General features: G+C 42.2%; 1 protein-coding gene across 2 annotated transcripts in view; it reads left to right on the forward strand.

Moving 5' to 3' along the window:
• Positions 1-17,259, forward strand: part of LOC141117560 (uncharacterized) — a 34,235-nt gene that overhangs the window by 3,862 nt on the left and 13,114 nt on the right. Inside the window, exons 1-4 of one of the 2 annotated variants that reach the window (XM_073610465.1) lie at positions 4,987-5,067; positions 8,438-8,746; positions 10,002-10,322; positions 16,088-16,159. In XM_073610465.1, coding sequence (XP_073466566.1) covers positions 5,010-5,067; positions 8,438-8,746; positions 10,002-10,322; positions 16,088-16,159 — 760 coding nt within the window. In that variant the 5' untranslated portion in view covers positions 4,987-5,009. Of the gene's footprint in view, positions 1-4,986; positions 5,068-8,437; positions 8,747-10,001; positions 10,323-16,087; positions 16,160-17,259 lie in introns of those variants that run through there. The other variant, XM_073610466.1, reaches the window with a different exon arrangement.

Raw genomic sequence — 17,259 nt, forward strand, 5'->3', positions numbered from 1 at the left:
TCCAGTACCTATAATTTAACAGTTATTATTAGTTAGTTATTATTTCCAATTTTCATTCTTTCAATTTTTCAGATTTTTGAATTTTTGAATTTCCAAATTATCAAATTTCCAAATTTTCTAATTCCGAATTTTTGAATTTACGAATTTACGAAAAAAACAAAAAACGAATGAAACAAAAACTAAATCAAACAAATTTTTCGTCAGTGCACATGTCTAGTATGAATGTTCATTTTATTTTTTTTTAATCCCACACTTCTCCTTTAAGAAAGTGTCAAAACAGAGCACACAAAAACACTTCAAAGCCACAACATTACATTCCCTGAACCCTCTCCCTGAACCCTCTCCCTGAACCCTCTCCCATCCTTGTATCCTTAATGATTCCCTAAATATTCAAAATACAGACTTTAAGTATGTTTTCGGTAAAAATTGGCTAGCATCAGGACAGTGCGCAAGCATTTGAATGGGCGGCAAATAGAACAGACAATAAAGGTTTTCTCTTGCAATAAAAAAATATAGTGTATTATCTGAGAGACAATAGTCACCAACATTTTTCAAGGGCTGGATAGTATGTAAGCAGCTTGATTAGGCCGTAGTATAAGAGGGAGAGAAGAGGAAGGGAGAGACAAGGTGGGGCTTATCTTGAAACAGAAACAAGAGTGTATTATTTGAAAGACAACAGCTACCGAATGTAGCTCCTCCCCCCGTACGCATTATGTTCTCGAGAACTTCTTCCTTAACCAATTTACCCCCTTCCTGACCGGGCCAAAATTTGAGATACAACACTGCGTCATTTTACCTGACAATTGCGCGGTCGTGCAACGCTGTACCCAAACAAAATTTTTGCCTTTTTTTCCCACAAATAGTGTCTTCTTTTGGTGGTATTTGATCACCTCTGCGCTTTTTATTTTTTGGATATAAACAAAAAAAGACCAACAATTTTGAAAAAACACAATATTTTTTACTTTTTGCTATAATAAATATCCCCAATTTAAAAAAAAAAAATATTTCTTCTTCAGTTTAAGCCGATATATATTCTTCTACATATTTTTGGTAAAAAAAAATCACAATAAGCGTATATTGATTGGTTTGTGCAAAAGTTATAGCGTCTTCAAAATAGGGGATAGATTTATGAAATTTTTATTTTTATTTTTTTCTTACTAGTTTCGGCGGCAATCTGCGATTTTTATCGTGACTGTGACATTGCGGGGGACAGATCAGACACTATCGACACTTTTTTGGGACCAGTGACATTTATACAGCGATCAGAGCTAAAAATAGCCACTGATTACTGTATAAATATTACTGGTAATAAAGGTTTTATCTTGCAATTAAAAAAATATAGTGTATTATCTGAGAGACAATAGTCACAAACATTTTTCAGGGGCTGGATAGTATGAAAGCAGCTTGATTAGGCCGTAGTATAAGAGGGAGAGAAGAGGAAGGGAGAGACAAGGTGGGGCTTATCTTGAAACAGAAACAAGAGTATTATTTGAAAGACAACAGCTACCGATTGTCGCAATCGGTTAGAGTTAGTTAGGTTTAGGGTGGAATTCCACTTTGGGGGGCAGCTTAGCAGAAGCTGCCTGCTATGGGGCTTCCTCTGTTTGATTGTAACCTCTGGTTGAGCTGTACCGAAGGAGGAAGAGAGGAGGAGGAGGAAGAATCACTACTCAGACTCCTCCATTTGTATGCACGTAGTTTTAGCTATTGAGCTCTCTCAACAACATTATTTTTACAGGCGGTAGGGAGGGTCTGAATGTGAGGGCATGTGAAATGGAACATACAGCACCACCTACTGGCTGAAAATGTATACTAATTTTTACCTGAGTAAAAAAAAAATGTAAATTTGATTTTCTTTCTTTAGTCCTCACTATAAGTAGTAGAGAATGAAAATACACACAAACCACCATACATACCTTTTTAAAGGGGATTTTCATTCTGTAAAATTCACATCAAGCGCATTGCTATTAGACTTGTGCACAACGAAAAATTTTGTTTAGTTTCCGTTCGTTGTCATTCGTAAAATACATAATTTCGTTCTGTTATATTCGTTATGTTATGTTAATACGTTTTCGGATAATTCGTTATTTCTGTAGAGTGTTGATATTCATTATACTGAATCTCAAATCATGTCAAATTCATTTGTTATATGCGCTATAATTTCGTTCATATTTGTTGAAATTCGATATTTATGTATGTATGTATATTCGTGATAATGGTTCGTACTTTGGAAAGTCATTTGTTTATTGAATCTTTTAACACACACAATGACAATATCTCTTCTCCTCTGCTCAAATACAATACAACACCCTTCTCACTCAGGAATGCACTTTGCCAGTAATCCACCTCCAGCACAAAATTAATCAGCTGATTGGACTTGTAAGATTTACTTTGAGTTGACCTTTTGTTTCATTAGATCTTTAACAAATTACTGAATCATGTCGAATTCATTCGTTATATCTGCTATACTTTCTTTCCTATTAGTTGAAATTCGTTATTTTTTTATTCGGACATTCGGATACATCCGAAAGTTCAAAAGATGCAAAATTCGTCTGAATTTCGATTAATTACGAAACGAATTGCACAAGCCTAATTGCTATGGTCCCTAAAAATAAAAAAGTAGAGGTTGCAAACCCAGAGAACACAATTGTGGCATCGGATCTGGCAGATTGCAGACCGAATGGTTTATTACGCTCTCTCTTACCTCTATTTGATTTTGTAGATTGTGTAAATGCAATGACTTCTTTCTTCTTACAGAGAGAAGCTTGTTACTTTTTCTGATAATGGGGCTTCTGTATAAATAAGCGATGGTTGTTCCCTATTAGAGTTTCACATCTGTTTTTATCCAACAAGAAGTGTTGAATGTCTGAAATTATCCCTACACATAAATGACTAATTGATCAACACAAAAAAAAATAATGCAAGGGTTTATGAGCTGATTTCCTGTCTCAAGATTGGCTGCTGTTTCCTGATACCTAATGAAGAAGCTAGAATAGCTAAATGAGCAGAGAATGTTCACTTATCTCTGTTCGCACCTATGCACGCTTTTTGTGTTGATGGCTTTGCTTTAACTAGTTTGCAGCAAGGACACTTTTTGTTCATTTTTTATGCGCACGTTACAAAATCTACTTTTTTTTTTCTTAAATGAATACTTAAACCCCCCCCCAAACAATAATATATTCTCTGAAAGCAGAGACCCTGTAGAATAAAATTGCGACAGTTGCAATTTTTTTATTGCAATTGTATTTGCACAAATGTTTATTAACCACTTGCCTACCAGGCACTTAAACCCCCTTCCTGCCCAGGCCAATTCTCAGCTTTCAGCACTGACGCAATTTGAATGACAATTGCGCGGTCATACAACGCTGTACCCAAATTTCATTTTTATAATTTTTTTCACACACATAGAGCTTTCTTTTGGTGGTATTTAATCAGCTGGGGTTTTTTGCTAAACAAACAAAAAAAAGATGGAAAATTTTGAAAAAAAAAAAAAATCACGTTTCCTAGTTTGTTATAAAATTTTGCAAACAGGTAATTTTTCTCTTTCATTGATATGCGCTGATGAGGCTGCACTGATGGGCACTGATAGGCTGCACTGATGGGCACTGATAGGCACAGATAAGGGAGCACTGATGGGGACAGATAAGGCGGTACTGATGGCCACTGATAAGATGGCACTGATGGGTTGCACTGATAGGTGGCACTGATGGGCACTGATAGGTGTTACTGATAGGTACCACTGATAGATAGCACTGATGGGCACTGATAGATGGCACTGATGGGCAGCACTGTTGATGAGGCACTGATTGGTGACACTGATAGGTGGCACTGTGGGCACTGATAGGTGGCACTGTGGGCACTGATAGGCGGAGCTGGTGGGCACTGGTAGGTGGCACTGTTGTGCACTGGTAGGTGGCACTGGCAGGTGGCACAGGTGGGCACAGATGAGCTGGCGGGAGCTCTCCTTGATCGGGACCAATGTCCCTCTAAGAGCTGCAGTGATTGTTTTTCTTTTTCTCCTCACGCTACCAGTGCAAGGAGAAAAAATAGCCCATTACCGGCTTTATTTACATCACATGATCAGCTGTCATTGGCTGACAGCTAATCACGTGGTAAGGGGTTGGGATTGACCCTTTACTCCGATCTGTGAACAACCGAGCCTCATAGACTCACTGACCACAGAGCGCGCCGTGCGCAGGCCGCTTGGGCATGGGAGGACGTCTATTGACGTTCTCCTGGCAAAGTAGGTCCACGCTGTAGCCGTCATTCAGCTATAGCACGGATCTGAAGAAGTTAAAGAGGAAGTAACCCTGATGGGTTTTACTTCTTCTTTATTCCCCTGCAAAGTAAAAGGATAATGGGCTGGTACACATTGCATACTAGCCCATTATGTGGTACTTGCCTGCAAACGAAGGCTGCGATGTCCCCGCTGGTGCAGGCATCCATCTTTGCCCCTCTTCCTTCCGTGGGGCCACGGACCCTGTTACTGGCCGGAGCTGCGTGATATCACTCTCACGCATGCCAGTCACAGCACACGCTGGGGAAGAAACGGCACGGAGGACCGTTTCTTCACTGCGCATACGCCGCCGATGACCTCATCGACACACTACAAGGTAAATATCTCCTAAACGGTGCATCCATAGAGGGCACCTGGGTGCCGCCCCCCTCCAGGCAGTCACAAAAATTTTTTTTTAAAACTGGCCCTTTAAAAAAAAAATTACAAAAAAAGGTCCTTAAGTGCACTGTGTTCGGACGCCGGGCGCAGTGCGACGCCAGACACAGTGCACTTATGTGACGCGCCACGTCTATGCAATCACGAGGTTGCAGACGTGGCGCTTCATTTGCGGGCATTTAGCCCGCCTTGCGGCGCCCTTTGAAGCACCGAGTAGCTTCCACCCGGCGCCTGTAGTATCTATTACTGCAGCCGGGCGGTTTGTTTGACATCTGAGTTTGATGTCACTTCCTGTTTTCTCTCTCCCATTGCGCCCGGGAGAGAGGAAACAGGAAGTATGAGAGGAACGGACCTCTCCACAGGAGACACTGCTGGAGAGGACAACACACAGCAAGGTAAGTAACAGGGGGAGGGGGATTTGATGTCACACAGGCTGGCTGCTGCATTTGGTGATGACACAGGCTGCTGCACTTGGTGGTGACACAGGCTGCTGCATTTGGTGGTGACACAGGCTGCTGCATTTGGTGGGACACAGGCAGGCTGTATTTGGTGGGACACAGGCTGTATTTGGTGGGACACAGGCTGCATTTTATGTGACACAGGCTGCATGTAAGGAGGGACTCTGCTGGGGGCACCTGATGGCATCTGGTGGCAGGCTCAGGGCTCCCACTGATTATGCATTATGGTGATTTGATTGATTTCCTTTTATATTACAATGTAATAATAGAAATAATGCGCTTCAATCATCCTGACACCATAACAACCATAGTGCCGGGATGATTGAAGTGCTAACACCAGGTGTTTGGAATATCTTTATCTGCTGATTGTTAAACTTTCTAGAATACACATATTCCTATTGTTGTGTAGGATCTGGGCCTGCTGTCCCTACATCCCTCTCTCCCTCTCCCTCCATCCCTCGTTCATCTCAGACGCTAACCACACCACCTTAGAGCCGCGCCCACTATTTCGCTGAAACCATTTTCAGCAAGTGGGAGGGGTCAAAAAGGAAGGGCAGGGTCTGGAACCCCCGCTCAATCCCCTAACTTCACCAGCCGCCACTACATGTAGGTAAGCCTTATTATAGGCTTCTAAAAATGTCTCAGGGGGGTTTACAACCACTTTAGAACTATAATTTCAGGAAAAAACCACAATACATTTACAAAATAATACCCAATGTTTTGGTAAAGTATAAAAGATTATGTTACGTCATGTAAAAAGATACTAAACGTGTCAAGACTTGAAATTGCGTGCACCCAAGAAATTGGGACAAACTACGGTACCTGAAATTCTTTATGGGCAACACATTTAAAAATCTTTGCAGGTTACTTTACAGTTATTCATGTTCTTAAAATGTTTTTTTTTTTTTTTTACACTATTTTTATTACGGTACTTTATTGCTTTTCACAAGGGAATAACAAGCCTTCTATGTAATAGCTTGGTCAGGTGAAAGGTACTCTTTATGGAGTACATATGTGCGGTTTATTCCGTAAAATAAAAATTTGACGATGTATCTAAATTCCCAAATTAGAATAGTACTGAATCTAAATGAATCCGAAATAACGAAAAAAAAAATTCGGACGGAATTCAAATTCAAATCATTTTCGAATACTTTTCGAATTTGAATAGTTTTCAAATTCAAATATGAAATTTTTTCGAATTTGAATGGTTTTAAAATTCAAATTTGAATAGTTTTAAAATTCGAATTCGAAAACTTTTCGAAATCGAATAGTTCCAATTTCCAAAGAGAATAAAATGGAATAGAAAAAAAGTTCTATTCTATTGCTTTATTTTCTATTCTATTTTATCTTCTTTGGAAATTGGAAAACTATTTGAATTTGAAAACTATTCGAAATTGCTTTGAAAATCAATTCGAATTCGAAAAATTTTAATCAATTCGAACACGAATAAACAAAATGAATCCCGTAAACAAATTAAACAAATTCAACTAAACAAATTTTTTCAAATGACGAATCAAAACGAAACGAAACACATTTTTTCATTCTGCCAATGTCTATTATGGAGACATCGAGGTCTATTAGACTTCTAGGGGAGATTTACTAAAAAAAATGGTGCACTCAAAAGGTGGTGCAGCTGTGCATAGTAGCCAATGAACTTCCTACTTCAGCTTGTTTAATTAAAGCTTTGACAATAAAACTTGGAAGCTGATTGGTTTGGTTTCTATGCAGAACTGCACCAGATTTTGCAATCATTGAACTAAATAACCCCCCTAGCATAGATTTTGCTTGAATAGCTGATTCTCTGATTGTAACAGCCATGTAATTTCAGCTCTGAAAATGGAAGTTGCTTCCAGCTTCATTAGTCAGAGAGGAGATCGGGGAATGGATGTTCCTTCGTTTTCCCTGTGTGAAATTCTGGCCAGATTCATTCTGGCCATTTACTGCAATGGGAGGAATGGGAGATCCTGAGATCCACTGTGGGTGGGGGCAGGAAGGGGCAGCCCTTCTCAGTACAGTAAAAGTGATCAGGTGGCTGTAGAGCCACTCGGATCACTTAAACCCAACTGATTACTGGCTGTAAAAAAATGACACCAAAATCACGTCTGCAGCCTTGAGCCTGGTATAACCACTTGCGGACAGGATGTATATATGCATACGATGGTCAGCAAGTGGCTAATGATCATCATGTTGTGGGTAGGTGTAGTGTGGTAAAGTGGTAGTAAACACACTGAGTTCTGTTGCAATGAACAAAAGTTGTTTTGAAGGAACGGCCTGAAGATAGGAACAGCCCAGCTGGAGGACATATATTGGAGCAGGTTCTGATGCACCAAAAGTGTCTGTCTCAGAGGGCAGAATGCAACCTGGCCAGTCTAACCCCAATAGGGAGGATTCCAATGAAGGATGGCGTGTCCCTATCCTGTCCCTACCCGTCCGAAAACCTTTTCCTGCTGCTATTCACTCTTCCTGACAGATGTGTGAACTGTCCCTACGCTATCCACTCGCAAGAATGAGCGCCAAAGCCTGGGGGCAGGCATTTAAAAAGCTTCTGCTGACCCAAAATGGCCACCAGGCTCAGCTGGATGCAGCGTAGCCAACAGGAACACTGCCAGGGGACCAAGGAAACCATAGAAAAAACAGGTTTCTCTTGACTTCCTTTCCAGCTGCAGTACCTCTCTGGCTGAGAGCCACCTTCAGTGGAGAACAGAGACTGCACCTGCCAAAAATGTTTGAGGGGAATTGAACACTGAAAGCTGTGCCCAAAAAAAGCAGGCAGAGGGTAAAGGCCTGGCCACCAATATTACCTGTTGATTTCCTGTAGCTGGTCTTCCCCAATACTGATTTACGATGTCTTGTTCTGCACTGCATATCTTTTTGGAGGTGGACATCTTGGTAGAGGCAGGGCTTTGCTTACGCATGTGTATAGTGACATCACCATATCTAGCAATGAGAGGAAGCAGTGCCTTAAATCCCACACTGCAGATACATTATATAGCTATGAGGCTATAGAACAGGAGTAGCCAGGCACCCTCACACACCACAAAGTGCTCTGTTATGTTTCAGGGGGAGTTCCAGACAAAGGGTACATTTTTTAAGGTACTGGGTAGGCACAATTAACCAAATTTTGTCTTTCAAAGCTTTGAGTTCTATTCTACTTTAAGGTAGCCCATTCATTTGATTGAACTGCCAATACACCGCAATGGACCCAGTATCAGACTAAAGCCTAATATTTATGATTGCCTGTAATATATATCATTTCTTAACCACTTAATTACAATAAATATTATATCATACATTATTTCTTAATCAGGTGAAACTTGTGGGGAGAAAAACATGTCAGGTACAATCGGAGGACGTGTAACTCTACACGTGGATTTGGCTGATATCGAGTACATTTCTTGGGTGGCTTCTAACCCCGATGTAAAGTTTTTGGCTAAAACAGAACCGGGTAAACCTGCTGCCACACGACATCCAGCATATATAGGAAGAGCGAAAGCCACAGCTGATGGATCTCTAGTTATAATTAGTCTGACCAAAGAAGACCAAGGACAATACGTTGCTAATGTGCAGAGATTCAAATTAGGACAATGTCTTCAGAAGTTTAATCTCAGAGTGTTTGGTGAGTAATTGTCATTGCTGATGAATAAAGGTTTTCTTGATTTATTTCTTGCATTGTTGGTCTTGAGTAGGGATGAGCTTGTGTTTGTTTGGAACTGGGTTTGAATCTGAACCCGGAAGCCAGCTGTCATTCTTGGTTCAATGTGCTGTAGGTGGGGATTCCAACTGTCATTCTTGGTCCATTGAGCTGCAGGTGGGAATTCAAACTGTCATTCCTGTACACACGATCGGACATTCCGACAACAAAATCCATGGATTTTTTCTGACGGAATTTGGCTCAAACTTGCATACACACGGTCACACAAAACTTGTCGGAAATTACGAACGTCAAGAACGCGGTGACGTACAACACGTACGACGGGCCGAGAAAAATGAAGTTCAATAGCCAGGGCGGCTTCTGCTTGATTCTGAGCATGCGTGGAACTTTGTGTGTCGGAATTGTGTACACAGGATCAGAATTTACAACAACGGATTTTATTGTCGGAAAATTTGAGATCCAGAGGTCAAATTTTGTGTGACGGAAATTCCGATGGAAAATGTCCGATGGAGCCTACACATGGTCAGAATTTCCAACAACAAGCTACCATCGAACATTTTCCATCGGAAAATCCGACCGTGTGTACAGGGCATTAAGCTCCTTTCACACTAGCAGAGGATGGTGAGAGACGGTTTGCTGGAGTTCAGGAGGCAATACTGTTGTTCCCCTGGTGCCTATTTTATTGGGGGGGGCGGGCAAAGGTAAAGTGTACCCACACTAGCGAGGCACTAGGCACTATGTTCTCTTGTAGGTGGGTGATCAGGAATTGGTAAACACATGGGTTCCCATGTGAAAGGAGCCTTACTAGGTCAATACATTTCTATAAGGTCCAACAAGATGTTACAGGGATGTATAGCTAAAGTGCATCTAAAGCAGGGAAGAGCTAGTGCCTTAATCAGGTTCTTTTTGGGGGGTGTTCATCCTTATCCTAGTAACTATCGGTGACCATTGTCACTGAGAAAGGAAGTGATGGGAAATTCTAAAATTTTCAGTTGTCTCTAGAATTGGGGGGGGGGGGGGGATGTTCCACTGGAAACACCTGTTCCAGTTCCAGTCTCAGAAAGGGTTTTCTTGACACTTTGGAGAGATTTCATCCTTACTTCTTGTTGTGTCTTCTGGGCTTTTGTTATGTTTTAAACTTTTGCTTTTGAATATAGTTGCCGTGTCTAATGAAATGCAATTTAGTTGTGTCCCTACTGACATTTAGATCCTTTACCAGGTGTGTCAAGCGCGGAGTCCTGTGCAGAGTGGATCAACGTATCTGGTGTGGAGGGCGGAGAGGCCACTCTTCCCTTGGACCTTACTGGGTTTACATCCATCACCTGGGTAACTTTCAATGATTTGGTACATTTTGCAGTGACAGAGCCAGGTAAACCTATCGTAATTCAAGATGATCGGTACAAAGGACGTCTGAATGTCACCACTAATGGTTCATTAATTATATCTGGACTAACCAGAGAAGATCAAGGAACATATGGAAGCTATACATTGGCACCAACATCACTGCAATGTGCACAGCTGTACAACTTTACAGTACTGGGTAAGTTACTGCAATTCAGTAGATGTTATGTCCTTAAAAACCATTTGAACCCTCTGTATTTATTTCTGTAATGCAGTCAGGCTGGATATACAATAATATATAAGCAGCTTTTAATTTAGTTTTGCTGCTAGGTGCTGCAGCAAGGGTAAAAATACTCTGTGCCGGCAACATGTAGGAGAGTCAGACCGCTGCTTTCACACACAACTCAGTGGTCTGGCTCTCCAGTGATCCGATATGCTCCTTGTCCAAAGCTCCAAACAACAATTCTCATGGGTCAAGAGTGAAGTTTCTTAGAGCAGTACTCAGCAGAGATCTGTTAGACTGCAAGAGAGCCAGGCAGCTGATTTGTGTGTGAGAGAAGCATCCCGACTATCCTGCATGCTGTGAGCACAAAGTATTTTAACCCTTGCTTAAGCACTTAACCCCTTTTAGGCACTTAGCTTAAAAAAAATTGGAAATAAAATGTATTACTGTACCAGCTAAAGCATGACCATTTTAGAAAAGGCCACAATGGGGATGGGTGGTGTGTTGGAATAGTGGCAGGTATGGTGTTATGAGCAAAGAGGTCGGTATGAGTGAGGGATGATGGAAGCCAGGTGTGGTGGTGACAGTGGAGGAGATTGCAGGTGCGTTCTTGGGGGGGAGTCAACATGCAGGTGCAGAAGTGATGGGGGAAGAACGATGGGGGCAAATGAGTGAGGGGCGTGCTTGCAGGCACGGTAGTGAGAGCAGGATGGAGACTTGGACACAATAGTGAGAGTGAAGGGGGCACAGTGGTGGGACTAGGGGTGAGGGATATGAGAGCACAGGGGAGGGTGGGAGGGGCTGGTCATGGTGGTGAGAATGAGGGGAGTGGGTACAGAGGAAGGTCAATGAGAGTGTGGGGTCAAGCATTGTGGCCAGGGTGGGTGGGGTGCAGGCTGGGTGTAGAAAGTGGGAGGGTGGGGGACATGCAGGTGTGGTTGTAGGACAGGGAGTCATCCAGGTTTGCTGAAAAGAGCCAGGAGAGAGGCATGCATAGGTGCAATGATGACAGCAAGGGGGGAAGTATGCCAACATATTGCTGGAAGGCACCACATACACATAGAAACATACTGCAGCCAGAAAGATGGCAGAAGTAATCTGCGCATGCGTGGTAGTATACAGTCTATAACGGGGGTCAGCAACCTGTAGATTGCGATCAACAAAAATTTGGTCCAATTAATGGTGAAACACCCAATAAAATTGGCACTACATCCCAAAACGAGTAAATCTGAATAAAGGAGAGCAAGGGATTTTAACGGTGCAAATGAGTCCAAAGAGAAAATGATATAAACTGTTTTATAATTTTTAATACATTCAAAGTTAAAAGCACAAAAACAGATGTTCGCAGTGTTTCACAGGTATGGAGGTCACAACAAGCAGGTTAACTTGAAAAAGTAATGTCGCACATTAACACGACATGTTTCGCTGAAATGCTTCTTCAGGTAAGGATTACTATGATATTGGATTAATGAATGAGAGGAAGGAGGGCATTAATCCAATATCATAGTAATCCTTACTTTTGTTGGCTTCTATTCTTTTTTATTAGCATGACATCCTGCGATTACTACTGCTCGTCTGTATGCTATTCCGACGGACCAAAAAAGAGCAGCTACTGGCTATTGAACTTCCTTTTTCTAGTCCCGTCGTACGTCATCGCGTTCTTTGGTGTGATCGTGTGTAGGCAAGTCCGTTTCAGTGGAACTCCGTCGGAGCTCCGTCGAAAAAAACCGTCAGGGTTCGTTCCGACGGAAAAAATGGTCGTGTGTATGCAGCATTAGAGTCTGCAAAAGACTTGAGACTGGGGCGGAGGTTCACCTTCCAGCAGGACTACGACCCTAAACATACAGCCAGAGCTACAATGAAATGGTTTAGATCAAAGCATATTCATGTGTTAGATTGGTCCAGTCAAAGTCCAGACCTAAATCCAATTGAGAATCTGTGGCAAGACTGTGGTAAAAATGTCACTCTCTAGATGTGCAAAGCTGGTAGAGACATCCCCCAAAAGACTTATGGCTGTAATTGCAGTGAAAGGAGGTTCTACAAAGTATTGACTCAGGGGGGCTGAATACAAATGTACCCCACACTTTTCACATATTTATTTGTAAAAAAAATGGAAAACCATTTATTATTTTTCTTTTACTTCACAATTATGTGCCACTTTGTGTTGGTCTATCACATAAAATCCCAATAAAATACATTTACATTTTTGGCTGTAACATGACAAAATGTGGAAAATGTCAAGGGGTATGAATACTTTAGGCACTCTATATACAGTATCTCACAAAAGTGAGTACACCCCTCACATTTTTGTAAATATTTTATTCTATCTTTTCATGTGACAACACTGAAGAAATGACACTTTGCTACAATGTAAAGTAGTGAGTGTACAGCTTGTATAACAGTGTAAATTTGCTGTCCCCTCAAAATAACTCAACACACAACCAATAATGTCTAAACCGCTGGCAACAAAAGTAAGTACACCCCTAAGTGAAATTGTCCAAATTTGGCCTAATCAGCCATTTTTTCTCCTCGGTGTCATGTGATTCGTTAGTGTTACAAGGTCTCAGGTGTGAATGGGGAGCAGGTGGCCAAGGCCATACAGCGGTTAACAGGACAGGTTCCACTCAGAACAGGCCTCACCATGGTACACCAAAGAAGTTGAGTGCACGTGCTCAGCGTCATATCCAGAGGTTGTCTTTGGGAAATAGATGTATGAGTGCTGCCAGCATTGCTGCAGAGGTTGAAGGGGTGGGGGGGGGTCAGTCTGTCAGTGTTCAGACCATACGCCACACACTGCATCATATTTGTGTGCATGGCTGTCGTCCCAGAAGGAAGCTTCTTCTAAAGATGATGCACAAGAAATCCCACAAACAGTTTGCTGAAGACAAGCAGACTAAGGACATGGGTTACTGGAACCATGTCCTGTGGTCTGATGAGACCAAGATAAACTTATTTGGTTCAGATGGTGTCAAGCGTGTGTGGGGGCAACCAGGTGAGGAGTACAAATACAAGTGTGTCTTGTCTACAGTCAAGCATGGTGGTGGGAGTGTCATGGTCTGGGGCTGCATTAGTGCTGCCAGCACTGGGGAGCTACAGTTCATGGAGGGAACCATAAATGCCAACATGTACTGTGACATACTAAAGCAGAGTATGATCCCCTCCCTTAGGAGACTGGACCGCAGGGCAGTATTCCAACATAATGACCCCAAACACACCTCCAAGACGACCACTGCCTTGCTAAAGAAGCTGAGGGTAAAGGTGATGGACTGGCCAAGCAGGTCTTCAGACCTAAACCCTATTGAGTGTAGCGGGCACCTACATTCATGCAGGTGACTTTTTTGCTAACTTAAAATTTTCAGGTAAATTTAGGCAGGCTTGTACTGTATAGCAGGCCTGTTTGTTTATTTGGGATTTGAGTGACAGGTAGTTTGTGTGCGAGTTCTGGCCAATCATTAATTTGTTTGGCAGGAGGTGGGACTCTCATATAAAAAGCCAGGTCACATGGTGAGTCAGGGAGTTTTCCAGTTCGAGTTAGAGAGGAGCCCAGCCTGGTTCCCGGAGGGGAGAGGTTCCCCCTCCAGGGAGCCAACAGAGCCCCCCCTTGCGAGGAGGGTGGGGAACCGGCATCTGTGGAGGAGTAGATGACACCGTACAGCACGTAATCGCTGGTGTCGTTGGCCGCCCCTGCGGGGAAGGGAGCATGCCATAAAGGAGGAAAGGGATGAAGGAATCATTGCGGAAGAAGTAGCAACTAAGCGGAGAACAACTGGGCGATCGATCGTTTATGAGTGGCACATGGACTATTGATCAAGTGAGTGATAGCCCAAGGTAAGGGTACTACCAGAGGCTGAGGGATGTTGGTACGCAAGTCAGTGAGACAGGTGGTGATGGCCTGTGACTTTGGGTTCAACAATGCCCCGGGATTCCAATCAGTGAAGTGGGAGGAGTTATTCAGAGTGACTTTTCTTTAGCTCAACTTGGAAGTACCATGCAGATGGGAAGTAGTGGTAAAAAGGTAGCGGTAAAGCTGCAAGTTCACATGTAGAGAAACAGACTGTCCGAAAAAAGTTCTGCAGATGAAGAAGTTATTCAGAGTGACTCTTTATCAATTATTCTCTATTAAATCTACTTCCATCTTCCCTGATGAAGAAATCACATAGTGTGATTTCCTAATACCCGCAATGATTCTAGGTCTCTGCATGAGAGGCAAAGAAAAAATTACAAAGCAACAAAAGAGCATCTCAAAAGAACCCTTCTCCTATCCCAGTTCAAGTTACTTAAATAAAAGCAAGAGAAAAATGCAATATGGACTGTTTCTGATTGTATGGGCTGCGATGGGTCAAGTGGTAAACGTGAATTACGGATATAATAATTAATCAGCCGCTCCTTCGGGGGTAAGCACTACATGAGCATCTGTGGGACATCCTCAAATGGAAGGTGGAGGAGCCCAAGGTCTCTAACATCCACCAGCTCTGTGATGGCATCATGGAGGAGTGGAAGAGGACTCCAGTGGCAACCTGTGAAGCTCTGGTGAACTCCATGCCCAAGAGGGTTAAGGCAGTGCTGGAAAATAAAAGTGGCCACACAAGATATTGACACTTTTAGCCCAATTTGGACATTTTCACTTAGGGGTGTACTCACTTTTGTTGCCAGCGGTTTAGACATTAATGGCTGCGTGTTGAGTTATTTTGAGGGGACAGCAAATTTACACTGTTATACAAGCTGTACACTCACTACTTAGAATAAAATATTTACAAAAATGTGAGGGGTGTACTCACTTTTGTGAGATACTGTGTGTGTGTATATATATATATATATATATATATATATATATATATAATTAATTTTTTCATTTATTTATTTCTTATATTTTTTACTTATTCAGGCCTGATGTCATTTGCTATGACACTACACTCTTGATGTATTCATTGAGAATTGTCTCAGACAGTCAGACAGCTGGTCTCAGCCCGGACCCGCAAGAACTGCTGACTCCACAGGCTGTTTTAAAAAGACACAGTAGACTTCAGTGGTTAAGATATACAGTGAGACATGACGCAAGACTTACTGGAAAATAGATTTGGAGTTTACATTACTTTGGATTTATTTTTTTCAAATAAGTAGCTAGAGTCCTTAATCAGTAAAAAAAAATGTTCCCCTCTGGGTGATTTCTGAACATTGCAGGTATTTTAACAAAGTCTGTTGCAGATTCCTACCTTATGTTATTCTGAAGAAATAGACGTTTCTCTGTGTCCATGTGAATGAATCTGTATGGGAGTGATTTTATAATTACCAATCAGCTGCTGCAACTGCATGGCTCTAATGGGGAAATTGGGATTGGCAGAGTCTGCCTCTCTTTAGATGTGATTTCCCTTTGGGCGTTTCAACAAAAATGACATTTTTGTTGCAGGGGGTGCCCAAAATATGACTTAGTGCAGACTTCAGGGAAAATCAGTGAGCCAATCACACAAGAAGGAAATTAAATATTCAATGTACAGAACACCTCCAGGTGGCCATATTGCATTTTACAGAAAGTTACAGCGCCTGCAGATTGAAAAGGAAAAGTCATTTTTAATAACATTCAATTACAATATTTTTTTTTATTTGCTAATTCTTTTCCCACAAAAGTAGAGTTACCCTTTGAGTGATTTTTAACCTTACAGGAGGAGGTCATAGGAAATAATAATAATTTTTGGAATGCAAAAAACATAAGCCACATCCTTACGTTGTCACAACACTTTCAGGTACTCAAAGCCTGGACAGTTACGTCACGCATGCTGCCTCTGGAAAGGAGTTCACGGTTTATACAGACCAAGGTGAGAAAAACTGAACTATTGAATAATATTGAACTATGAATAAACATTTATGAGTTGTGGGCCTGCTGCCCTGAAGTGATACTTTAATGACGTAGCTGTGGGTAGGTGGAAAACATTGCATAAAGAGGAGAAACGTAGGAACCCAACACACTCTGAAATGTTGGATGCCGAAGATTCTTCTGGTGCTTCTAGCTGTTCAAGTGAGCCAACAATGACTTCAACAGAGGTGGTAACAATAAGTATTATAGCTGTTCTTTTCTCTTCTGTCTTAGGCTTGCCATACATGGTCGAATTTCGAAAGAATTTTCTTTTGAAAATCAGAAAATTTGTGCGTTTTGTGATCCGATGGTGCCACCATTGATTTTTAAAATTCGGCCAACCAAGCCTTCAATTTCACCTCCAGGTTGAAATTCTTTCGAAATTCGACCCATGTATTGCCTGCCTTAGTTAACATTTATTGGTTAATAACAATGTCTCCTTCAATCAGGACCGATGCAAGGATATTAGTCTACTTAGGTGAAGGTGCATTTTGCTGGGATCTGGGGGTCCCCTTGTTAAAGGGGGCTTCCAGATCCTCATAAGCCCCCTGCCCACATACCATACTCCATGTTGATGGGGACAAGGGCCTCATCCCCACAACCCTTGCCCGGTGGTTGTGGGGATGAAGCCCTTGTCCCCATCAACATGGAGACAAGGTGCTTTGGGGGGCTACCCCAAAGCACCCTCCCCATGTTGAGGGCATGTGGTCTGGTACGTTTCAGGAGAGGGGGCGCTCTCTCATCCCCCCTCTTTTCCTGCGGCCTGCCAGGTTGTGTGCTCGGATAAGGGTCTGGTATGGATTTGGGGGGGCCCCTACGCATTTTTTAAAAGAATTTGGCGCAGGGTTCCCCTGTATTTTCATATCAGACTCGGAGGGCCTGGTATGGATTTTAGGGGGACCCCCACGCAATTTTTTTTTTCATTTTGGTTCGGTGTTCCCCTTAATATTCATACCAGACCCAAAGGACCTGGTAATGGACTGGGGGGGGACCCCATGCTCTTTTTTTCAATGAGTTTTATCTATATTGCTGAGACCTGCCAATTCATTACAGCCGCGATCA

This window comes from Aquarana catesbeiana, linkage group LG13 (assembly GCF_042186555.1).
Source record: "Aquarana catesbeiana isolate 2022-GZ linkage group LG13, ASM4218655v1, whole genome shotgun sequence".
Classification (NCBI taxonomy): Eukaryota; Metazoa; Chordata; class Amphibia; order Anura; family Ranidae; genus Aquarana; species Aquarana catesbeiana.